Genomic DNA, 26,444 nt, shown 5'->3' on the forward strand with positions numbered 1-26,444 from the left:
TCCCCATAATTTAATTCATTATTTAGTTTATCATCTTTTTTCCATGGAATGATTCCGTTTACTGTTTATTAAACTCACAGTTAATAATTCATCATTCAGAAAAAAAAAAAAAAACATTCTTCACCTCTACGTTTTAACAAGCAAATGTCTATATATTCCTAGAATTAAAAGCCTCGGTGCAGAACATTGGATTGGAACATGAAAGAGAAGAAAAGAAATTAGTGGTAAAAATATATAGAGAAAGTTAGAAAGTAGATGATTAATATGAGTGATTATTACAACATTTATTAGTTTAGCTACCAATGGTGGAAAATTTTTGGATTGAATTCTTTCTCCGTTTTCCAAGCTTTTTAAGATATTAGATGATTGATACACGTGGATACACCAGAGACAGAGACACAGAGAGAGAGAGAGAGAGAGTACACAACAAAACTATCTTTATCAAATATCAATGGCAGCCCCGACAAGGAAAGTCAAATGGAATAACCAACGAAATTGCTCCTTGATCAACCATATGGTACTACGTTTGGAAAACAAGCGATTCCGTGTTTTTCCTTTATTTTTCTTTTTGTACACAGTGAGAAAATCGTCGCCGCGCTTTTAAATGTTGACAATAACTTGTGCAATATGATTTTCTGGATTTATATGAAGGGATAAGCTTGCTTTCAAGTTTCAATCTCGCTGAAATTACACTGTTTGGGTTGGGTTGGGTTTTGTTTTATTTAAGAAAGAAAAAAAGAATGATGGGTGTGTTCCCCTTTGAGCAAAGTTTGTGAATTTGAGAAAAGAAAAGAGGCGTAACTTAACAACGGAGGTAGCAGTGAATCGAAGGATAAGGATGAGCGGTGAGGATGATGACCCAGAAAGAAAGAGGTTGAATTTGAAGCCCAATTCTCGGGTGACAAACTTCCAACGCGATCTCATGGCTGGGGCGGTGATGGGAGGGGCGGTGCACACCATTGTGGCCCCAATTGAGAGGGCCAAGCTTTTGTTGCAAACCCAGGAAAGCAATTTGGCTATTGTTGCAAGTGGGCGTCGCAAATTTAAGGGCATGTTTGATTGCATACTCCGTACTGTCAGGGAAGAAGGCGTTCTCTCTTTGTGGCGTGGCAATGGCAGCAGTGTTCTTCGCTATTATCCTTCCGTCGCACTCAATTTCTCTCTCAAGGTTTGCTCTTAATTCCTCTTTACTACTCTTGCCTTATGTTGTATCGTAATATACTGTATTATATTCATCATAACCTTCGCTTGCTTCCTTCATCATATTATTTATATTCTGTCTTTGGATTTCTTTTCTTTGCCTCTATTTTGTTACCATATCATTAATTATTATGCATTAAATTCCCCCATTAGTTGAGGCAAGACATTAGTGAATTTGTTCATGTTACCATCTCTGAGTTGAACTGGTATTATTGAAATTGGAGCAAAATTTGGAGGAGTTGTCAGCCTTTTATTACTATAGTCTATCCTATTCTGTTGTGGCTCTGTGACTGCTTTTGTGTCGAATGGTCCTTGGAGTATTTGTTGTCAGATATCATCTCAGAGTCTGAAGAAAATTGCACTTGTCCAAGTATTTTACCTTCTGTGTTTTATTATTACTTTTTTGGTTGTCTAAGAGACTAGTTTAAACATTTATGTTATGTTCGGAAACAAAATGAAGAACCCGGGGTGATGTCCTCTTGTAAATGCCCTGTTATTGAATATGTTTGGAAGAAATGGAAAAGCCCTAGTAGTGCAAGTTATGCATTGGAACTCATGTTCCATGATTGTCTTTCTTCCCGCCCTTTCATTGTGGTGTCAATTTGTATGGTCTTGCATGTTAGTTCCCACATCACTGATTCACTTCTGGCGTGAGATGTTGAATCGAGGATGTCATTTAGTTAATTACGATAATAAGATACTACCCTGACTTGAAGAAGAGGTACAAAGGGTGTTTGATCTATCAATTGTGTATTCAAACACCATTGTTTCGATCCATTTGCGTTTGTCATCTTATGAAAAACTGGGATAGAGGCAATGTGCAGAGCTGGTTGGTTGTGTATAATATTGAGTATTAACTAGCAGTTTGTATCTCTCAAAAGTAGCCATATAATAATAATGGAATCCAATTAGTTTCCTGATGTCTTGAATTTTTACTGTCATGACTTGAGAAGAGGGATGGAGAGAGTTGTGTGTTCAAACACCATTATTTGGTTCCATTGGGTTTTGTCATCTTATGAAAAACTGGGATGGAGGCAATGTGCAAAACTGGTGGGTTGTAGCTAGTATCTCAAGAGTAGCCATGTAACGATAATAGAAATATGTTTTTGTGAATCCATACAACTTCTGATATTATTTTGTGTCAAATTTTCGAGCCATTATTTGAACTCTTTATTCTTTTTCCTGATTTAATATCATTGCTCATTCAATATTAAATTCACAATTACAGATGAAATAGAAGGACTTTGTTTTTTGAATCCTTATCTACTAAATTTACAATCTACAATTTACAGCAGTATAGGGGAAAATTTAAATGTATCGTTACTATCGTCAACAGGTCTGAAAAAATATCTAAAAATATAAAAGTTTGTTACCCTTAGCCTTTAAACTGATGTGCAAGATATGTTTACATTGTCTGCAGACTCTGCACTACCAATTCACGCATCCATTTTTTTTCCTTTTTGGGAGAGGAAGGAGGGTGGAGGGTGTTACATTTTTCACATTTGTCCTATTTTGAACATCAAAATTTAATCAAAAGCAGAGATGTCAAAATCATATAGAGCAAGGCTAACCTATGATGCTTGTGAAAATGAAATTTACCTCCATAACAATAAATAAGCATACTTGTTCTCATTGAAGGAAACTCATTCTTTGTCCTTTAACACATTATAATTTTTGATGTTCTCTCTCTTTAATAGATTTCTCTCATCCATCAAGTTCACTATACCTAACTCTTACTATTCCTTTATTTTTGTTGTTTGTGTCACCCATATACTATCCTAGCCTGCCAGTGTTCCTCATCCCTTATTACTCCTAACCCTTGGTACTTATATCCGGACCAAAATCCCTCAAATCTGCAGATTCTGATTGGCAAATATTTTCCTGGCTGCAGTACTCTCCTTGTATAATTTACAAGATAAGATGGATTTTGACAAATACCTGTTTACATAACTGTAAAAAGCGCTAGCATCCACACCTTTCATCCATTAAATATGAGAAGGGGACTTCCTTTTTCTTCGTTTTTGTTCTTGTAATTCCATTTTTTATTTTCTAGCTACTACAGTATCTGTGCAGAAATCTGACCTTACCCCGTAAAGAAGAGAGTAAAAAGTATAGTGAAATCTTGATATGCGCTGCACCTCATTTATGGTGTACTCTATTGATTTTTTTATTTATTTTTATAAGATATCTTTTTCTACCTTCCCTGTCTTTTAGATGCTATCAAGGACTGTCCAGTTTTAATGAATACACCTCTTCCTTTGAACTTTACTAGATATTACTTTGTTGCCTTTTTCTTGAATTGTCTGATATCCAATACATGTTTCTGCATGACCAGCTTCCTTTTCAGCATCGAGACAGAGATTACTCACTGACCCGAATTTCTTATGAGGATTTTTCTTTTCTTTTTCATGAGTTTATTGGAAACCTCTTTTCAGTCTTCGATGGGAGTAAGATCTCTTAACAAATGCATGGTGTGGGTACGGGTGCATGTGCAAAAATATTGAAACCCTATACTACATGATTGTATCAATATTTTTAAATTATATTATAACAGATATAATAAATATTTCTCCATAAAATAATCTAGACACTAAAATGCAAGGACTTGTGTAGCTTCAGTTCAGTATTTCTGAACTTGTAATGCAACATAGATTGATGTAGGACAATCCAGGAATACTTCTCTTGGCAGGGTACCCTCCTGACCTGATAAACCTAGAATGCTCCTTCGACTCAAGATTCAGATACTCTCTGAATAAAAGAAATATCAATTATCAATTATGTTAAGTTATTTAAGGCACCTAAAGGGTATTTATAATCCAAAGATGATAAAAATCCTAGATAAATCTTAATTAGATGCATAATCTTAATAAAATATAAATTTTCTTAAATTAGATATCTTATTAAAGATAAAATCCCTAAAAATAAGGAAAGATATCAATATCTTATACAACAGAATTACTATCAAATCTATAGATTAAAAATAACACAATAATCCTAATTTATTCTACATCATTGCAGAATTAAAAGCCCAAAATTAAATAACATAACTCTATTCTGGAGAGTCAAAAGACAGATAATGATCCAAACGGGTAGGATAAGAAAGGGACCAACTATCCATGTAGCATTTGAAGCATAACAGTCTTTTCACTTTGCGAAATAATGGCGAAAATGAGGAGCGAAAGAGCTGATATACTCATCATACAGGATGGCCTCGGTCTCATCTGACAATTGAGAAACAGCAGCAGGAACTCTTGGAACCTGAAAAGTTCTTGGACCTGCAGAAACAAGTGGAGATAACATGGGGAAGACTGAGATGTGTCTCTAAAAGGTGTTAGATCCTCCACATTGAACACGGGACTAATATTCATATCACCAAGCAAATCAAGTAAATTTACATTAGATCCGGATTTAGCAAAACTTGGAAAAGGCTTTAAAGCTCTAGCATCAAACTGTTTAAAGAGGTATGCAGGGTGAAGGTCGGGAAGACTACTTTTCATGATAGTGTCACCTACATTAAAACTTTGAGCCCTACAATGCATATAAGTTTCTGAAAGTTTTCTGTCTAAATACACGTTAAGGTTGCTGCTGTTGTTGAAGAATGTGATTTAGCTTCCTAAATAAAGCAAATATAGAGGTTTAGAATGACGGCAGTATTTTTATCACAAAAGGAAGAGGGTTTAAGCATTGATTCATGTTTAAGACGATGCATTAGTAAAGATGTGACTAAAGTAAAACAAATTTCTGCACGGAAGTTTGTGAAATGTGGCTAAAAATGTATCTCTATGATGTGGTTTTATGGTTCAGAAGATGACCGAGTATTAGTGTGAAGCTAAAAATGTGGGCTTTATAATTTTGTTTTTGGTGTCCTAACCTAAGGTTGACATGAATACTTGGAGTGTAATTAAGTTCTAAAAATACCAACCCCGCTATTACAAACTATAACCTAGGTTAGTTATTAAATTTCCAAAGAAGAGTTCCCACAATGTTTGAAGTTTATTTTTGTTTGCTTTGCTATTTCCTCCTTCCTTTTCCCCGTTAATCTTTATGTGCTTTTTCAACCATGTGTGGTTCATACAAAGGTGTAAAAGTGTGAATGACTGGCAGAACAACTTCACTGTCTATACATTCCGTGAAATATAACATGCAACATTTTAGAAGTTTCATTTCCACAACTGATATATTACAATGTATATTTCTGTGTTGTTCTTCCTGTCATTCACTCGAATAATTGAAGAAAGATTAAGCTTAATATGTAATGTTACAGTTAATCCAGAGTCTTGATAGATCGTCTTTTATTTTGTCAACAGGATCTTTACAAAAGCATGTTAAGAGGTGGAAACTTTTATGATAATAATCTTTTCTCTGGTGCATCAGCTAATTTTGTTGCTGGGGCTGCGGCCGGTTGTACAACACTTGTTTTGGTATATCCCCTTGACATTGCACATACACGCCTTGCCGCTGACATTGGAAGGACAGAAGTGCGTCAATTTCGAGGCATTTACCATTTCTTGGCTACCATATTCCGTAAGGATGGGATTCGGGGCATTTACAGGGGCCTTCCTGCATCTCTACAAGGGATGGTGGTACACAGGGGCCTTTATTTTGGAGGCTTTGACACAATGAAAGAGATCTTGTCTGAAGAATCAAAAACTGAGTTGGCATTGTGGAAGCGTTGGGTGGTAGCTCAGGCAGTCACAACCTCTGCTGGGTTGATATCTTATCCATTAGACACGGTTCGTAGGAGGATGATGATGCAGTCTGGCATGGAAAAGCCAGTGTACAATAACACCCTGGACTGCTGGAAGAAGATCTATAGGACAGAAGGGTTGGCTTCATTTTACCGTGGGGCTGTGTCAAATGTGTTTAGGAGCACTGGTGCTGCAGCTATCTTAGTATTGTATGACGAGGTTAAGAAATTCATGAACTGGGGGCCATTGTAACAGCATCAACTTACCTACGATCATTCATTTCATTTTTACATCTTGTACTTAACTTCATTACATCAACCTGTTATAGTTTTTGAGGCTTAGGATAATTTTGTAAACTACAAATGAGCTCCATTACTGTTCATTTGTAAATGTGTCTTTAATGGCATTCCAATGCTAATGCCAACGTTGCTTTTCTGGCTCCACTATACTAATTTTGCTTTGCAATTTTTTAGACGGTGTAAGATCAGAAATAAGATATGATGAGAGGGGATACCTCCATAGAAAAGCGTTTTCCTTTTGTGGCTCCTCTTTTCTTTTGAGATTTGGGTATATTTTCAATAATTCATAAGTAGTGGTGTTACCTTACATGTTACTCAAGTGTAACAAGACTTGCATGAAGTTTTTTAAGTGCTCGTGGTACTATATATTTTTTTTACCACCTTGTTCTCTTTGTTAACGTTTTCATAAATAAGGTGTAAAAAATTATATACATGCATGTTATATATAAGGGAAAAACTAATATTATGTTGTAGGAAAATTCTTAGGTCATGTCATAGAGATAATTAATTGTGGGGTTCACTATTTTTAAAATAAAAGAAAAGTAAAAGAATTGATGGGTCCACTTTCATGTTTGTGTAGGAAAATAGCTTGTGTCATGTAAAAGGAAGAAGACATTATCCTATATATAAATATAACTAATTTTTTTTTTGTAAATACAGCTTTTAGTAGAAGAATTTTTTTTAGATTTTCGATAAACTGATATTGAGAATCTTATTTATTGACGTTTGATATAACGATTGATAATTTTTTTTCGAAAAAATTTGAAATTATGAAGCAGAATCTTATTCTAAAATACCACCAAGTGGGAGCTATTCTTGAAATCCCACCCCATGAAAAAATGCACCAGATTTGTTGGGACAAAAATGCCCTTTTTCTTTGTACTATTTTCATCCGTTCCTCTTTCCATTCTCTCTCCTCTCCACTACAGCCATGGGTCACAAAATCTAGGTAGAACCTCACACCTTTTGACTCCATTATTGCTAGGCTTCTTCCCTTTTACTGAAGATGGCGTTTTACTCATGCAAGACCTCCTTGAAAACGAAGATGGTGATGAAGAAAAACATGGGGACTTGGATTTGTGCTCAAAGGTTACATCTTCCACTGCACCAACGTAATACATTTGGGCTTTCTTCATGTTCCCAGAGTTGAAGATAAAACTAAGAAAGCTAGCTATGCGATTTCTTGGTGAAATGGGTTGCTTCATTTTCTGATTCAACTGGCCATATATCTTCAATGCTCAACTTTGTCCTCGCAACTCGCCATAATAATTCTTGTTATTGCACTCGGATTTGGGTCTTGCTCTTGGTCAGTGGGTTATGTCTGTTTCTGAGGATGAAAATACTGCTCCAGAACTTGACTTTGAGGAGCATGAAGCTAAGTGTGCTTTATGAGCTTTGCTTCTCCGCCCAATCTTCACTCATCACGGCTCGACGAATATTCATCCTATCTTTGTTCCCACTTTTAATTTCTACTCAGGCACCATGATTGTGGTTATAGCTCAAATTGCTCTGTACGTGGGTGTTTTTGTTGAAGAGACCCAGTTGTTGATCATCGTTAAGATTGGATTTTGATTCATCAATTGAACGGTAAATGGCGTTGACAAGACTGGAGGGTCGATTGAGAATTATAGAGCATAATTTTGTTAAATCATTTCATATTTCCATCAATATTCTACAATTAACGAAACTTGAACTAATAACTTCGATAATATTTTAGCCTATTAGACAATTTTTTATTAATATTATTGGGAAACTAACTTTTCCACTAGGAAAAAGAATTATACTCTATCAAATGCGTCCTAAAAAATTATTTAGGTTTTGTCATATTTTATACAATTTTTTATTTAAGCTTATTTTTATTTTTTATTTTTTCATTTTTTAAAAAGGATACTAATTCAGTCAAAGTAATAAGGAATGGAATGTATATTAAAATTAACAAAAAAGTTCGTCGTGTGTTCAATAAATTATTTAATGGGAAAAATGTGCCCTTTTAAAATTTTTACTCTATCAAATGTTCCATAAAAAAAATATTTAGGTTTTGTCATATTTTATACAATTTTTTATATAAGCTTATTTTTATTTTTCATTTTTAAAAAAAATACTAATTCAGACAAAGTAATAATGAATGGAATGTATATTAAAATTAACAAGAAAGTTTGTCCTTGTGATCAATTGATTATTTAATGGAAAAAATATGTGTCTTTTTAAACAACACAAACTTATATCTTTTTAAGAGAGAGATAAACACAAAGAGATATAAGTCATATTTCTTTATATCTATCTCTCTTAGAAGCAGTGTTGTAAAACTCGGCCCGACCCGGGACCCGGTGAACCGATCATCAGACCAGTTCGGGTCAAGCATTTGACCGGTTATGTATTGACCCGGCCAAACCCGGTGACCCGGTGACTCGGTCGGGTCATGCATTTTAAAAAAATAAAAATAAAATAAAATTGTTTCATCTTGTCAGAAAAAAATGTAGAACTCATTTTAAAAACTTTTTATAATTTTATTTGCTAGTATACTCTTCTACAATGACCTCAAATTTCAGCTTCCAATACTGATGTAATTTGCTGAATAATAAATTAAGAGAATGTGACATATGTCATTTTACTGTAGTTGAATTGAAAAATATGAGTTCAATGTTTATTGAGAAGTATATTATAGAGATTCTGAGTTGCAATTTAAATTGACATAATAATAGCGTGGATTTTTATTTATTTATGATTCATGTTTTTGAGCAAATTTAGTGAACTTTGTTTAATTTATTTTAAATATGGAGAATATAATTGAATTTACATGTTCATATTTATATATATTTTATATATTTATATATATCCGGGTCAACCGGTCCGACCAGTGAGTCATCGGTCCGACCAATAACCCAGTGACCCAGTACCCGATCGGATCAATGCTCGAGTCGGGTTTAATAATACTGCTTAGAAGAATTTAAGTTTGAGTATTTAAAAGAATAGATACTTTTCTCTTATTTAATATCAACAAATGAGATGAAAAAAGTAAAAGAGGAGAGGTGGGAACTCCATAAAGAGTATATATGAATAAAGTTAAAATGTATATCACACCTTTTAATCTTTGAGAGAAGGGTACTGATATTACGTTATTAATTAGAGAGACTTTTGATTTTGGACTATGTTCCGAGAGGAGAGTGCAATACCTAAAGCCCAAGCATTATGGAGCATTTGATTTTGACTTTGCCATTTATTATGGCTGCCTAATTTTGTTTATTTATGCATTTTTTTAAAACACAATTGCACTTTAAAAGCTTAAATTATGTGCTGAATGTGGCTTGTCCATACTTCTGTTTGGAAATAGAATCATTAGGCTTACGTGAGGCTGAAAGATTCTAAATTAGATCCACCGAAGTTTTAAATCAAAGCCATGGCATGCTTGCCACGTCTGATTTTGCATTAAAGAAAGCTTAAAATTTGGAAAGTGAAATACGCACTCTCTCTCACTCTCGGATTGTCACTTAGTTATAGTTGTAGTGGTTGACGTCATCACCTGTCTTTTCCCAACTCAAAGGAGAAATAAGTGGGTCACATGGTGGAAACTGGAAAGTGGGGTTAGGTTTAAAGACTCTTACCCTTGATTATCACCCCTACGCCTCCCTCGTTTTCCTTAATTGGGAAAAGATCCTTCCATGCTTTGTTTGTTTCACTAAATTCGCAGCCTCTTTGATAGCAAACCAATATGATGCTGTGGTATGCTACGCTATGTATGATTTTTTTTTAAAAAAAGTTTCCCCACATTTTAGCTAAAATTTAGTAAACTATTCGTTTTTGCAGTACTTTTTCCTCTGGCATGCCCTGCTTATCAATCAATAAATCAGCACCAAACTGCTATTTGTTTATATAATGTGAAAAAAGAGAGAAGAAAACACACCGCTAAATGCTGAGGAAAGTCATGTTGTTAACACGTGTAAAATAATAAAAAAAACTGAATCGAACCATGAATCGATCACCGAACCATGAATTGAACCGAACCGTCTTTAAAATAATCGATTTTTAAATATCAGTTCATGAATCGAACCGGATTTTAAAAATCAGTTCATAAACCGAACCGATTTTTTAAAAAATCACTTCATGAACCGAACCGGTTTTTAGAACCAATTTAAGAACCGAATCATTTTAAACCGAACCGAACCAAACCGTTTATGAACCGAATCGAACCGTTTTCAAACCGAATCAAATTGATTTTTATAACTTTATTTTTTAATTTTTTTAATTTTTTTTCTTTTCAAAGGAGGGTCGACCCGAACCGATTCCGAACCGAACTAAACCACTTCCGAAACGAACCAGTTTTGAACTAAACTGAACCACCTTCCAACCGAACCATTTAAACCATTCGGTTTGGTTTGATCCATGCAGATCATAGTTGTTTACACTTGAAACCAGAAAGTTTGAGACAGAAGCTTAGGTTTATGGATGCCATCACGCACCGTCTCATCAAAGTTGTCTCTTGGCAGTTGGCATGATGTCAACAATTTCATGCGATTGTCCTTGCCCCCGTTTTAGCTTTTTAACTTTCGTGAATACTAGATTCAATAATAATTAATGAGTCTAATACATACTTTTTGTTTCAGCGAATTGATCAAACAAAACCAAGGAAACGATAATTTTTCCCCTGGTGTTATCGAAAAAAAAAATGGTGATTCCCTTTTTTTATTTTGTGGATCCCCTTAGTCATTTTTAATGTGAGGTTTTAGTGAAAGGGGGAAAAAATCAAAGATTCTACCATTCAAAACAAGAAAATTATTATATATATATATATATATATATATATTTTTTAAAAAGGCAATTTATACTGATGCAGTCAAAAAAGATAAAAAAGAATAAGAGAAAAAGAGAATAATAAGAAGCAGGGCAGGAGGATTCCAACTCCTTTTATGCAAATGACTCTGGGTGATAATAATAACAGCACAATTATATCTTATAATGAGCTGGGGGTGAAGTTGTAATTAATATTAATTCCACAGCCATGGGATTCGATTATAAGGACAAAGAAAAAAGAGCCGTGTAAATTCAGCATAGCATATTGTTGGTTTATTTGGCAATTATTGGAGGTGCAAGCCTCAGTGAATATGTTTTTCTATCACAACCTTCATTCATCATCTTTTCCAAATTACTTGGGGAGTTTGAAAACTCTTGTTCGTTAGCGTCTTAACCCCAGTGGGGACAACAAAAAAGTAATAAGAAATCATCCTTGATCATTTGAACGGCCATGATGATGTTTGTAATGGTCCCACTCCCCACCCAATCGAAGCTATAGCTAAATACCAACGGCAGATTGCCACTCTTAAATCAAACAAAAACAAGACGAAAATTATAATAGAAAGAAAGAAAGAAATTTACACAAGAGGGAAGAGAAATAGATAAGCTTAGAGATTCCCGAAGCATACTGACAAAGTTACACTAGCCTTGATTGCTTAATAATTGCCAATGGGACCCAATTTAAGGACCTGAGTCTAAATCGTTGAAGCCGTGGCCAATCCACTGATATAGATGCAGTTCCTATACACGTGTTGCCTCCGAGTATCATTCACGCGAAGTCATCATAATTTCACCGGTGACTCGTTAATGACTCACTAGTACTCACTCGCCAAGCAAAAGAGAGAAACCACAACGAAAAATAGATTCTAAATTCTGTTATGCTAATTTCAATTACAACACCAAAAGACAGATTTAGATTTCATTTCAGAGAGAAAGAGAACCCTAATTATACAATTAGTTATCTGGAAATAATAATGATAGTTATAATTATAATTGATAGCGTAGAAATAGCTATATATAGCTGTACCTCATGAATTAATCATATCATACCCATAGAGCACCGACTTCAACGAGCTTGGGGATGAGGTGGCCGCTGACGTGGAGGGCGACGAGGGACTCCAAGCCGCCGATGCAGGTCCCGCCGATGAAGGCGGCTGGGGGAGGAGTGTTATCCTCGGAGGAAGAGGGGAGGGCGGCGATCTCGTGGTCGTCCAATTCGATGACAGTGGGGTGAACGCCGATGGTGGCGAGGAGCTTCTTCATGACGTGGCACATGCAGCAAGAGGATCGGGTGAAGATGATGACAGGGTGCTCCGATATGAGACGTTGGATGCGGGTCTCGGTGGATTCGTCAAGGTCCATGGATAAGGAGGAGCAAGAGGAAGAAGAAGAAGGGGAAGGGTTTGTCATAGTGGCAGTGGTTGTAGTGAGGTGAAGGTGGAGGACGACGTCGTTTGAGCAGTGGCGTAGACCTTGCATATTCGCCCCCTACAAGTGTGTGAAGACTGAAGAAGCTCAAGGATATGGATATGGTAACACACAACACAACACAACTCAGTTTGGAGGAGTTTTATTTTATAAATGAGAGCAGCAGATCGTGCTTGCTTACATCACTAACTACTTTATTTCACCTTCTACTATCCTACCCCACCCCACGGACGCTTATGCCATTCCTTTCTACCATTATTTACCACCTTTGACCTTTCTTCTTCTTTCTTATTTACCATTTTACTCTATACATACAATGGTAAAAAAAAAATCTAAATTATTTAATGCCAACTTGTTTCTTGTTTAGTTTTTTTCATCAATTTTAAATACTAATATTTCACAAGAAGCGTATATATATATATACATATATATCATGGACAGATCTTTCTACTTTAACTATATATCGCGAAACATCAATTCCAATTGATACATATATACCTGGATGGATACGAGATCTTTGAAGATTCAATCGCATTGGCAGTGGTTGTTACATTCTGTCAAGGACCTTGACCACGAATGAATTATTACTAGAGAAAGAAAAAGGGAGCGAAGAAGGCGCGTGGGGCATGCAATTTGCGGTCACGTAATAAGGTGATCGTGGCCGTTTCGGGGATACTGGATATTTTGTGGGGGTGAAAATTGAAATGGCGTGTTGCTCTAACATGCGGAGCAAACTTTCACTACAACGGCTACACTGCACTCTTATTACATCAGAAAAGTTTTTGAAACATGAATGTTAAAGCATATAAAATCATTAATGGAACTTGATTTAATAACTTAAAGTTTTTGAATTAAATTAGATTTTTATATAATATCAAACTTTCAGTAATCGTAAAATTACGAGTTCGATTCTTCTCTTAATTTTTTTTGCAACATGAATAGGTGAATCTGTATATTATTCATTCTTTATACTTAATGAATTTCACGTGAGGGGTTGTGTTAAAACATATAAACCATACTTTCATTTTGCTTAAACTTTTGGAGAATTAGTTCTTTATAATAAAAAGGAAATTAAAAAAATAAAGGTTAAAATAAAAAAAAATTATCCATTTTAATAAACAGATATTTCGAATTGGGTATACCCGTTGTATTAATAAATTTTACCAACATGTCGTGGTGACGTCACATTGACTTTGACGTGCAACCGTAATATTGAAACGTGACGTAACTAAAAGTTAACCACCCATTATGTTGTGTAGTAAAAAGGAGGGCGTGCTGACATGGAGTGAATGCACAGAGGGTGGTGTGCTAGCAAAATATATTGCAGTGCTGCAAAAATACCGATCGGTATATCTTTTATGGAAAACGTTTTTTTCTTTATTTTATCTCTTTATAATTATATATTTTAGAGAGTATATATTTATAATATTAAAATTATATTTTTTACACCAATTAACAATTTTTGAAAAGAGAAAAAGTACACATATTTATAATGAGATAAAATGATATAATTTAGGTCCTTTAAAAAGAACAAATTATTTTCCCATCTTTTGTTAAATATAACAAAATAATAATAATTCATTTACATTATTTTTAATTTTTTATATTTATGATTATTCTCTACCGTAACTTTTCTCATTACACATAAAAGAAGGTCGTGCAGCACGCCCATGACATAATCATTCGAGACAGTTCAACTTTTCCTTGTCATCGTGTCCTTTCCATTCCTTCACGCAGGGAGCTCCATGTTGGGAATGGAAGCCAATGACGTAACGCCACCTCGGATGGTAAAGGTATTGCTAATGCTAATGGTATTGGTTGGGCTGTGAGGAAGAAAGGGAGTGACCTTGTGGACTGTGGTCCCCACCATTTATGAATCTAAAAGTCGTAGAAAGAGCCTTCAAAATCAAACGCCAAGGTGCACCGTTGATGGTGGTAGATATGATGTGATGGTGTGTCTGCCATGTGGTGTTTGAGGAGGGAACAAATCTTTAGTGCTACTGTAGCAATAAAGATTTAGTACATTTCACTAATAAAAATATTACATGTCAGTTAAAGTTTTATTTTCTCTGACAATTTTTTTTCTCTCCTATGATGTGTAATGTTCTCATTGATGAGATGCACTAAATCTTAATGCAACGGTAGCACCAAAAATTTGTGAGGAAACGGTTGCATCTCCGTTTCGAAGCCCATTCCTTCCTTCAAATAAAAAGGTTCCATTCAATCGATGTCCTAAGAATATTAACAATATAAATATATATACTATTTTTATAAATAAAAGTATTTAATTAAAAATAGTGTTTTTTAACAATAAACATTTAAATATTTATTAGGAAAAATTTAATATATTTTATTAATTATTCTACTTATTTAACAAATATTCTATGACAAGATTCTTTACCTAGTATCAGAGTCTCACCTCACCGTCTTCCGCTTTAAAAAAAGTGGAATTAAAATAAGAAAAAAACACAAAAAGGTAAACCAAAAATGGGCATGTGCAATTTCTACGCTTCTAGCCCAAAGGGCTCTTGAGTGAGGGGGCGTGTTGAGATATATAGTCTCGTATTAGTTATATGTGCCATTAGTGTGGAGTTTATAAGGCCTTGGACACTTTCACCTTTTGAGCTAGCTTTTAAAGTAATGTATCCCAAAATTGTTTACAATTCGCCAACAAAATTTGTATATAAAACTGCACTTTATGATTTCAGCCTCTACGTCACTCTATCTCTTTTCTTTTCTTAGTTATGTATTTTTCAGCATGTATCTTTTGCCTACTCATCATCTGCATTTCCATTTTAGTGTCTTTGCTCCTAATAATCTATTTTATTACTACATATAATAGGGATAGGATCAGTTTACAATTTTTTTTTGAAAATTACACTAAGTATGACCGGTTATACACTGCATGATTAAAGTATGACCGGTCATACTTAATGTAGTTTGTAAACAAAAAAGTTTGTAAATATAACCTGCACCAATGTAATACGATTCTTGATTGTTTCATTCAACACAACTTGTCTTTAAAATATTATAATAATTGAATATCTCGTTTGAACAATGGAGTTAGCAACTTGCTATATAATACACAAATGAACATGCAATATTATGTTCCCGTTTCAAGGATCGTGTTTGGCTTATTTATAATAACATCATTCGATCGAACGGAGAAAATGCCCAAATTTTGTTCTCCTTAAATAATAATCCTCCAGTGATAAAGAAAACTGATCAATAGCAGCTATTTTGAAGCAAAACCCGTTTGTCTCCCTACAGTGAAGATGAAGATAAACATATAAGACTTTTGGTGAACATGAACGAACGGGTGATTGAGAACATGATTAATGTTTGTTATGTGGCTTTGCGTCTTTAATTGAAGAAAATATCATACTACGCATTAATTTCTTAATTTTAGCCCAGGGACTAGGGTGATTATCGAATTCAACAGCTTTGATTAAGAATATATATACGTATATATACTTGGCTCGTTGATAACATCAAAAGTTATAAATTGAAAGTACTTAAAAATATATATATATAATGAAACAACTTGTTTGAAAAACTGTATCGTGGATTAAAAATTTGTAATTAATGCAGGTAGCTTTTAAATGAGAAGGTGTAGAGACTGGTAATGGAGCGGAGAGGTGCGTAAAAAAAAAAGAAAGATATACGAGGGATGGGATATATACCTTAGACGACAAGGGTGAGGACGTGGTTTAATGTTCCACTTTGAAGTTGGGTTTGCTGCGATTTTCTTCTACGGCAAGCTTGCTGTGGTATTGGATGAGCGGATTCTGAAATCAATGGGAATATGTGACGTGGCTGCGTGGATCAAATGTAATGTGGAAGATCGAGAGGACCAAAAGTATTTCTTTTCTTGTGTGTGAAAGCAGCACTCGTGGTCACCGCATGATACCCACAAGGTCAAACCTGAAGAGCACCCCGTTAATATATTAAAATTGTACTATATATATATATATATATATATATATATATATATATATATATATATATGTTAAAATTAAAAGGTAAACTAATTTCATTAATTATTCATTTAATTATCATACTTTATTTTAAAAAATTTAAAAAGTAAAATCATTGCTTAATAAGTATGCATTTAGATAAAGAGATTAAAGAAGGGATAGAAACTTTGAAACCAAATCTTAATTGTTGATTTTCGTTAATTGAAATAACCGATTAATTAATAAGTTTGATCCAATAAATTATAACCGTCAGATTGATAGAAATTAACGACTAAGATTTGAGATCCTTCCCCTTTTAAAAGATATCATTATGATATTTTTTAACAAATTTTTAAGAAGTTTTAATTTTAATTTTTTTTTTTAAAAAGATTGTAAAAAATTTATTTGAGTTTTTTTTTTTTGAGTAAAATTATTTATATATTATAAATTTTAACAAAAAACCAAACGGGTCCTAATTATTGATAATAATATTTTTATTATTTTTTTAATTTGACTATATTATTGCTGGCGTTTGACTATATTGAATAGGGTGATGTCAGAATTTCAAATGAGAAGGATGGTGCATTGATGCTAATATGTAAAATAGGAGAAAGTGGTGCGAATAATATATCCATCATCCGCAAACCTTAATGCTAATTTTATTTATTTTTTAATTTTAAAAAATAAAAGTAAACAAATATTTTGAAATATATTTTATTAGTTTATCAATAATTAAAAATAATGTATAAATATAATATATAAATAACATTATGGAATAAATGAATTTTAAATTATGGTTAGGGTGAAAATATGTTAAGATGTCCATTGGTCTGGCCTAATTAAATAAGTCAAGCACCAATTCTAACTTTGGTTTAAGTTCGATTTCTATTTCATTTTTTATTGGCAATATATAATTACGTTATAAACTTGTATTGAAGTTGATTATTTCTTCTGACCTTGTCAGGGATATGTCCTCTTCTAATCTAAACTTTTATTTACTGAAAAGCTTAAAAAAAAAACCAAGTTTCAGAAAAGGTCGTTGGTCTATTTTAATATTTATAATATATATATTCATGATATAAATTTATTTGATCTATTTAGACATAGGTTTTTGACTTATTTAAATACTTCTAGATTTTGCAGACAGGTTAAATATTTAAAAATGTTTAGTCAAGTCTAAAAAAAAATAAGTTAGGCTCGAGCTTTATATTAAAAAAAAAAAATTAGAACAAGCACAATCTCATCTCATCCGAGGTAACAAATTTCATCATCTACATATCATCCTTGTGGATATTTCACTTGATACTGCCAGTTGTGCCAATATTCTATAGCTATTGACAGGATCCGATTCTCTGCCTGGCTGTATTCGTTCAGTCTAAATATTTTCAGGTATTTTAAGAACAAAAAAAATAAATATTTTGTACAATTTTATATTTGTTATCTTGATATTATAATGATAAGATATTATTAAAATGAAAGTAATAATGATAAGATATTTTTCATTTTATATTAAAAAATACTTAAAATTTCCTATTTCAAGTTCGGGGTTTGACTGAATCTTTTATAGTGGACCTGATCCCCATAAGATATAATTAATATATTAAAGGAATTTATTTTTCTCATATTGCATGAGAAAACAAGCCCTTCTTACATTTATTATAAAAAAATGTGCTACTCATTTTTTTGTTTTTTATTTTATTTTAAATAGGTGGGTCTCACACTTGATGTATCTATGATATGAGATTAGAATTCTCCTACAACATAAAGATTTATTTTTTCCTATATTAAATATATTAAAATTTTGGATTTTGATAATTTGTTGTTTTGCAGGTTATAAGTTATCATCCGTTGCGAGCTCGGAAATTCATTTATATTAAGTGTAAGAATTATTATATCTTGGAAAGTAGAATATATATAACAGTGTAGCCCCGTTAATATACTATAAAATAAATAAAACTAGTATGTTATTTGTAGAGCCGGTAAAACAGGCTTGGCTCGGTGGGCCAACCCACTCAATCCGTCAAATGGGGTGGAGCGGGCTGAGTTTTTCAACCCATTCCAAAAGCGGGGCGGGGCGGGGCAGACTCATTTTTTGGCGGGTTGATGACGGGCATAAGCAGGTCAGTGTAAAATAAGCTCGGCTGGCGGGCCAACCTTCCCAACCCGTCAAACGGGGCGGGGCAGGCTGAGTTTTTCAGCCCACTTTCAAAAGCGGGACGGGATGGGCTGACTCATTTTTTAACGAGTTGATAGCGGAGTGAAACGGGACGAGACGGGCCATCTACTTTACCACCTCTTTGCTTGTGCAAAAGTTGCACATATTCAGTTTTCAAGCTTAAGATGGTAGGCAGCATTCTACTTTTCATAAGTATACTGTATACTTGGTATATAATGTTAACTTTTTCTCATTGACACGGAGGTTAAAAAAGAAAATTAATTTATTAAAACAGCTTCCTTAATTCTCTTCACAAACGACGGGAACAAAAAAAAAAAAAAAAAAATACAAGCATTATACTTTTAAATTACTTTTTAAAAGACTCCGTCATTATACAACTACCACCAAATGCTTAAGCTTTAAATGGATTTGACATTCGGTGGGTTCAATACCTGGACTTTTGATTAGTGGTTGATTTTATAAGTTATGTAATCAGCACAACTCATGCCTGATACTCTGTTCCATTTTAATTCTGTCGTGACTCGTTGTGTCTCCATCTTAAAACTTATGGAATAAACATATCTTGTGGATCTAACTTAATTACTTAGCATATGTCCCATAAAGTGGAAAGTCACATGTGTTATGGTTCGGGCATTAACCAAGTTTGATTCCTTCCTATTATTGCTTCCTCGTTGGCCAAAGTTAGGTACAAATTTAATAACCAGTTTAACTCGTCGTATACTCCCTCCATTAATTTCATGTATTACTTCAATCCAATCATACAGTAACCCCGGTCACCTTGTTATTGATACTTTAAAATAATTACTGTACTGGTATTAAATATGAATTGTGTGTAGGATGCTTTTAAAAATATTTAACTTATATTATTAATTTTTTGTATTAATATAAATAAAATTCTACAATAATTAAAATATTTTATTGTATTAATAGTAATAAATATTAATTTAAGAAATACTCGTGACATTGTCATAATTTAACATTTACATTTTCTGTTAATATTATATCAAGTTTACATGTTATATTTTAGTTGTGACATGTATTATAATTTCTCTTATTTACAGACATGTATTATATTTGTAATGTTTCTCTCATTTAACATAAGAGGAGATTTTTTTTCTATACTAACAAAAAGATGTGGAGCCCAAAAATTAAAGAAAAATAAAAAAGTAAATAAATTACAGCATATAGGCACATCTGTACGAGATAGTTATCTCCTACAGTTGGAGAAAACATTCTCCCTTCATTAAATTAGAACATATTTATTTAATTTGAGAATATATATCTTAATTATTAAGTTGTTATTTTTCTAAAAAAATAAATATGTAGACCGTTTAATTTATTTTATAATAAAATTTACATTCGATCTTGATTTAATTATACATAATTTTTTCCAATTTTAATATGCTTTTACTTTATAATTTTTTCAATATCAACTAATTTTAAAAAGTACATAATGCACAAAATATAAGCTAATATATAAAAAAAGAATTCACCTCCTCTTCTTTTATTTCTCATGCTGACCAGTTCTCTCTCATAGGTCATGACTACATTAATTTATGAGAAAAATATTTATGCAGTTAATACAGATAAGTTATCTGCATTTATTTTCAAAACGACATCGTTTTGGTATTGAAATTTTAAAAAATTATAAATATAAAGATTATTATAACCCTGAAATAAATTAAAATTACAAAAATACCATGATTTCTGCCCCAAAACGTCGTCGTATTAGACTTACTGCAGATAACTTATCTGCATTAATTACAAAAAAGAACGAACCCTTAATTTATCTAGTTGATACACAAAATGTTTTAAAAATTTAAATTTAAATTATAAAAACCAACAATAAATACAATACTTGGTGTCCATATCAACAAAAAAAAAATATCGAAATAATTTCATGAAAACTTGATAGCAATGTTGGCGAATAAATCATGGCGACGAAATTCTGCGTTTGGAATCATTAATTTTAAATAGTTATTTGATTTAAATAGTTTTAAAAATAAATTAAGATCTTTTAATCTAAGCCATATGTATTTAAAAATATTATTAACTTTTTATCAAAAAAAATTCTGATAAATTTTAGTTAGATTTTGTCTTTTAAAATTAATATTTTTATTTTTTATCAATTTATTTATTTTTAATGAAGATACGAAAGTAAAACAATCAGAATATATAAATTTGACTTGATTTTAAAGTGTTGCAAAGATTAAAAAAAATTATTCATCTTTCAGTAATTTCTAATCATAAAAGTTAATATGTAAATGAAATAAAATTAATACAATTTTAATAATCCCAAACAAGTACGTGTTTGGATTAATTTATTTTGTATTAAAAATAATTTATAGTAAAAATTTCAATGTGAGAAAATTAAGAAAAAATCTTAAAATTAATACGTTCTAAACATGCTTAGTTATTACAGAATTCAGGACCTATTTGTTTACGCCTTCTTTAATTAGTTTTTAACTTAAAACTACAGCTATTTTTTTTAATAATTAGATAAATCGTTTAAAATAAGTAAAAAAAATGCAGTTTTATTCCTCTTGTGGGAAACTAAAGAGAATAATCTATAAAAAAATACATATCATAAAAATATGGAATAAGATATTATGCTTAACATTTTTTATGCATATTTTACTTATTTCTTTCTAACATATTGTAGGATCATAATCCTAAAAAAAGAGAGAAAGAATAAAAGTTAGTTGAAATTTTGATCTAATGATATGAGAGATAAGTATATAGAGTAGACATAAAAAAAAAAAAAAAATAGACACAATATATTATCCCTAAAAAGATATTTAAAAAAGCTTATTATTGATAGTGAATTATTCATAGTTATAAAATAAAATCCAATTGAAAAATTATATTATGTGAAAATTCGACAATTAATTTTGACCCGAACCTTTTTAGAACGGTTGTATGAGATAATTTTATTTCTTATATATATAAACGAGTGTAGGGCTTTTTTCTTTTCTTTTTTTTTCATATGATCTTACATAAATCACACATACTTTTATGTATATATAAAGGGTTTTATAAGAGTTATGTTGTAGGAAAAATGATTGTGTTATGTTATAGAGATTTGTTTTGCGTGCCGAATTTTTTTTTTTTTTTTGCTGCGGGCCCCACAAAATGTTGTGTGTGTAGGAAAATTTTTGTGGTCATATAAATGATAGATGATAAATCCATATATAAAAAGGATAATATATGTGTTATGTTATAGGAAAACGAAAATAATTCCTGCAGATACCAAAATTGATGTGGGGCTCATTGATAACTTTTCTCACTCCTTAAATTTATTTCTTTCTCTCAAATTTTTGTCTCTCCATAACTTCTTTCATTTGTTTGTAACATTACACATGTATTACTTATATAAAAAATAATTTTATTTTCTATAATATAAAAAAATAGAACTCTTTAACTTATACTTCGTGTACGGAAGAAGTTTTAATGCGTTTTTGCTCCTCTTTTGAATGAATAAAATTCTTTTTCTGTATCATTGTGTCTTGTATTATCTTAATTTTTATTAATTGAGCGGGAGTGGGAATGGTCAAACCGTCAAACACTTGCTAGTTGCTAACATTCAAACTTTCATGCTCTGAAATTAAATCGAACTGATGTCATTATTCGCGTGGGTGATTTTTTCCATCACATATGCATACTATTTCTCAGATTGGGGGAATTGCTGGGTGATTTGCAATGCTTATCTGTGGGCGCCGTTGGATTGTTGATGAAGCACATGGGTTACGCAGTCTCACGTCACTGCACGGTATCATTCGTGTCGTGCGATGAATTCCTCGTCTGAGAAAATAAATTCAATGCACCCCTGTCACCAAATTTGATACTCTATTTTACTAAATATTAAAAAAAGTTCGATGTTTGTCATTTTAAATAGCATAAAATTATATGTTGTTTTAGGAGAGAGATAAACACAAGAAACAAAAATTATGGAGGAGAAAATGAATTTTTTTAATTTAAATTTTAAATAAAAAAATATTTTTTTTGTGTCTATCTCTCTCTTAAAATGACATATAATTTTATGCCATTTAAAATGACAAACACTTTTTTCTAAAAAAAAAAAAAAAAAAGTTTGAGTGAAAAAAAAATCCTTATTTAATAAGATGAAACACCGACCCTTTCTTTGTTGAAAAACAAGAAACAAGACGAAAGAGAAAGATCAAACCTAAAATGACAATTCCAAAAAGAACAATTCTACCAGGGCTCATTGTAGCGGTTCCTTCTGATCCTAGAATCTGCTTCACTAAGAAATTTGTGGATAGGAAAACTGTTTCGGACGTTTTCTAGGATCAGAAGGAACCTCTTCCAATTCTCTACAAACTATTGGTTGTAAGCATAATCACAAGAGAAGGAATTCTTCGGGATTTGGCCCTTATTTGAATAATATAAATCTTTCGTTCTGCTGTCAAAAGTAGGGGAAAGTGTCTGATCCTTTCAATCAAGCGATAGAGGCAGAGGCTTTCTAGAAATTCTTTTTAGAGTATATAGGGATACTACAGGAGATGTGAACTTACCAACAGGAGTCAATCTCCAAGAGGTAGCCGAGCGTCTTTTTTTTATCGACGGTAGCATTCAATGGCTAAACCAGGTCTAAATGAGAAAGGGAGCACTCATAGTCCTCATGTATTAAATTTTTTTTCGTCATCTGAATTTGTCTCTGCAAGAATAATTTTATAATAAATTCGATTTTTTTTTGTAATTTGTTGAAAAACTGTAATTCCCATCATATGCTTATAAATAATTTTTTAAATTTGCATTTCCTTATATGAATGTCATGGATAAAAGCTTCTCGGAAGCTTATAATTTGATTATCAATACATCATCCCTAACAAATTGCATGTTAAAATATAGATGTTTAATTCATCCCCCAAATTAGCATGTTGAAAATTGATCTGGAATGTGGTAAGGATAGAATGTCTAACTAAAGAATGGGTTAAATAAGTTTAATGTTCAGTGGATTAAAGTAGCTGAAATATGGAATACGAGAGTCCAATTAGTGGATGTTAATGGTGATATCATCGGACAAGTCTGAGAAAGAGGATGTGCATGTGTGTATACTGTATAGTACTGGCCTACTGGGTCAGCCTTTGAGTAACAAAGAGAAAGAGTAATGGTGGAAATAAAATTCGCAACCCCCTTTTTTTTTAGTACATAAATACGCAACCCCTTTAACAATGGAGGAAAATGATATTTGTAGAGGGGGTAAGAGACCTAAAACCGTTATGCAAGGTGTAACCAGCTTATGTCATAGTTTTGGCCACTTGATGTTTTATTTATTTTTAGATCGACAAACTTTTCATTATTTTGAGTTAAACTCGATTATACTATAAAGATTTTTTTTATTTTGCCAAGTCCAAAAACCTGTTGATTTATGGCACTGATCCAAGTAGGAAATGCTAAGGTCGGGGTCATTCTGTTGGTTTGAATATGCAATCTTTGGGTCGGGGTTTCAGACCTGTTGTTTGTGCATTAAACTTATCGATTAAGCATAAGCTTATCAAAATGCTGTTGGGTTTAGGTTTTAGGCTTCAGTATTTCACGGTTTTTTCTGGGTCTGGTTAAAGCCTGTTTATTTGGCAAGTTGGACTGATCCATATTGCGATTCTGTCAGAATCCACGCGCGGGACGGAAGCCTAATTTCTTCTTCTTTTATTTTCTCGATCTCAAGGTAGCCCCATTAATCAATTCCGATATTACAATAAAATAATAATAATTCAAAACCCCTTCTGAATTTTTTTCCTTCAAAAGTAAGTTATTATCTTGTGAATTTTTTTCTATTACTTCTTTTTTTATTCTTCTCCAACAAGTGGCAGAGTCAGCTTCAATCTGAGCTCGGATCAAAAAATTATATATATATTTTTTTTAATTTTAGTTAATTCATATCTTAATATATTTAAATGAGTTCACTTTTTCTGCAGTTACTGCATATAAGTTATTTGTAATAAGTCCAATACGACGTTATTTTGTGGCGGAAATCATGATATTTTTGTAATTTTAATTTATTTCAGGGTTATTAAGGTCTTTATAATTATAATATTTTAATATTTCAATCCCAAAATGACGTCGTTTTGAAAGTAAATACAGATAACTTATCTGCATTAACTGTAGAAATATTTTTCTGTATTTAAATTATGTTAAATACAGAACACCCAGGCAGGCAGCACTAAAAAAAGTTATAATTTTATTAAGTATTTTTTAATTTTGTTAAATATATTTTAATTTTTTTATACAAATGAGAATTGAACACATAACCTAATATAACTTATCTAAATCTCTCACCAAATATGTTTTAATTTTAAGATAGGGTCTAATTATAATTTTAACCCGAACCAAATTATAATTAATTATATATAATATATATAATTTGTTAAAATTTAGCCATTCTTTCCATTTTACATGCTTACAAAAAATCACTTGGAACCTGAGAAACATACAGAGGTATATACTTAATTACTTACATATTACTTACTGGCCAAATATTTGTAATCTATATTGTAACTGATCGCAATCAATTTTTTATGACAAGGAATAATGGTCACCGTGTCACATATTACTTACAGACGTGGGTTATAGAGAAGAGAAGGACCTGTGTTTCTAGCTATGTCACAATGCCAGTGGGCCAGTGGCTCTGATTTTTACAATCTTCTGATTTTTCTCCTCTGCATTTGTGTTGGGCAAGATAAATGACGGAGCCAGCATAGCAATTGGGCTAAAAGAATTTAGTTCAGATCACGGTTATTTAACCACATTATAACGTGACTAAAGTTTTGAAATAAACTTGCAAACTAGCCACATTTCTTTAATCACGTTGAAACCATGACTAATTTTCAAAATTTTATTTGGACCAAAGTCTCACCCTATCCCAAGATGGCTCTGCCATTGGGCGAGATAATAAGTTTGGGAAATAACTTATTAGTTCCACTCATAAATTTTCGAACCTTGTTGTTTTGTCTTTTCTTTAGTGGCTACTTATAAATTGGAAACTAATAATTTTTACGCTAATTCAATTCCTCTATAGAGATTGGTCTAATTCCTGCATAACAGACTTATTATATGTATGAGTTTTGTACATGAACCAATCTATAAACGAGATAATATTAGTGTCCTTTTAAAGAGATTATTCTAAGGGAGCAAAATAAATAGATTAACTAAACTTTTAACAGCTGTAAAAGTTAGACTTTGGATATCTACTAAAATAAAGTTTAGATTTCTATAGAAAAAATCATTAAATATGTCCAAAGTAACATTAACTACAATTCTTTTGTCAAACTGCCGTTGTATGTGCTTTTGCCATGTAACCAGCTCGATTGGACTTTAACATCACTTACTAAAGAATTATCCTCGGAACATTCGATTCTGATCCCCATCAGACCTCATCCTCTTCTAGATTAGATAAATAATAACATATGATATATTTAGATCCTAATTATAGAAACAAAAATAGGTTAACATGAAGCTGATAAGATATTAATTTGATTTAATAAATATTAACGAGAGGCTAAATGAGCCAATGCCCTAACAGAGATCCATGACCTAATTTATATTAGGTCAAACTCGACTCATCATGTATAGTTAAATAAAACAGATTGACTCAGAGTTTTTAAAAAGACAATTTAAAAAATAGATCATAGACTATAAACTTACAAATTAACTAATATCATTTTAATTATTTTAAAATAAATAAATTTATTAATAATAATGAATTATAAAATAATATTATTTTAATTTTTAAATTATTCAATGTTTAAAGACTTAAACAAACTAACAAAATTATATTAATTTTTTAAAAATATAAATTAAATTAAATCTGTAATTTAGACTTTTACACAAAATCGGGATAGTGACCAAAGTGTCACGCTTGGACAAAAAAATTACTAGACTGTCACGCTAA

At 32.0% G+C, this 26,444-nt stretch overlaps 2 protein-coding genes across 2 annotated transcripts; one reads left to right on the top strand and one right to left on the bottom strand.

The window, feature by feature from the left end:
• The first annotated feature begins 581 nt into the window (after nucleotides 1-581).
• On the top strand, nucleotides 582-6,381 carry LOC133317150 (probable ADP,ATP carrier protein At5g56450). Its single transcript, XM_061518983.1, has 2 exons — nucleotides 582-1,168; nucleotides 5,508-6,381. Exons 1-2 carry the CDS (start codon nucleotides 839-841, stop codon nucleotides 6,138-6,140), a joined length of 963 nt encoding a protein of 320 aa, XP_061374967.1. The 5' UTR covers nucleotides 582-838; the 3' UTR covers nucleotides 6,141-6,381.
• Nucleotides 6,382-11,565: 5,184 nt separating this feature from the next.
• LOC133317147 (glutaredoxin-C6-like) lies at nucleotides 11,566-12,607 on the bottom strand. Its single transcript, XM_061518980.1, has one exon. The coding sequence runs from the start codon at nucleotides 12,452-12,454 to the stop codon at nucleotides 12,020-12,022; it is 435 nt and encodes a 144-aa protein (XP_061374964.1). The 5' UTR covers nucleotides 12,455-12,607; the 3' UTR covers nucleotides 11,566-12,019.
• Nucleotides 12,608-26,444: the final 13,837 nt, after the last annotated feature.

The sequence above is a fragment of the Gastrolobium bilobum genome, unplaced genomic scaffold, assembly GCF_033153095.1.
Source record: "Gastrolobium bilobum isolate Gb01-03AN ecotype WA unplaced genomic scaffold, APGP_CSIRO_Gbil_v1 utg5255, whole genome shotgun sequence".
Classification (NCBI taxonomy): domain Eukaryota; kingdom Viridiplantae; phylum Streptophyta; class Magnoliopsida; order Fabales; family Fabaceae; genus Gastrolobium; species Gastrolobium bilobum.

Coding starts and splice junctions, on each gene's coding strand:
- LOC133317150 (XM_061518983.1), top strand. CDS start 839: ATGAGCGGTGAGGATGATGACCCAGAAAGAAAGAGGTTGAATTTGAAG. Junction 1,169..5,507: donor CACTCAATTTCTCTCTCAAG/GTTTGCTCTTAA, acceptor TTTTGTCAACAG/GATCTTTACAAAAGCATGTT.
- LOC133317147 (XM_061518980.1), bottom strand. CDS start 12,454: ATGCAAGGTCTACGCCACTGCTCAAACGACGTCGTCCTCCACCTTCAC.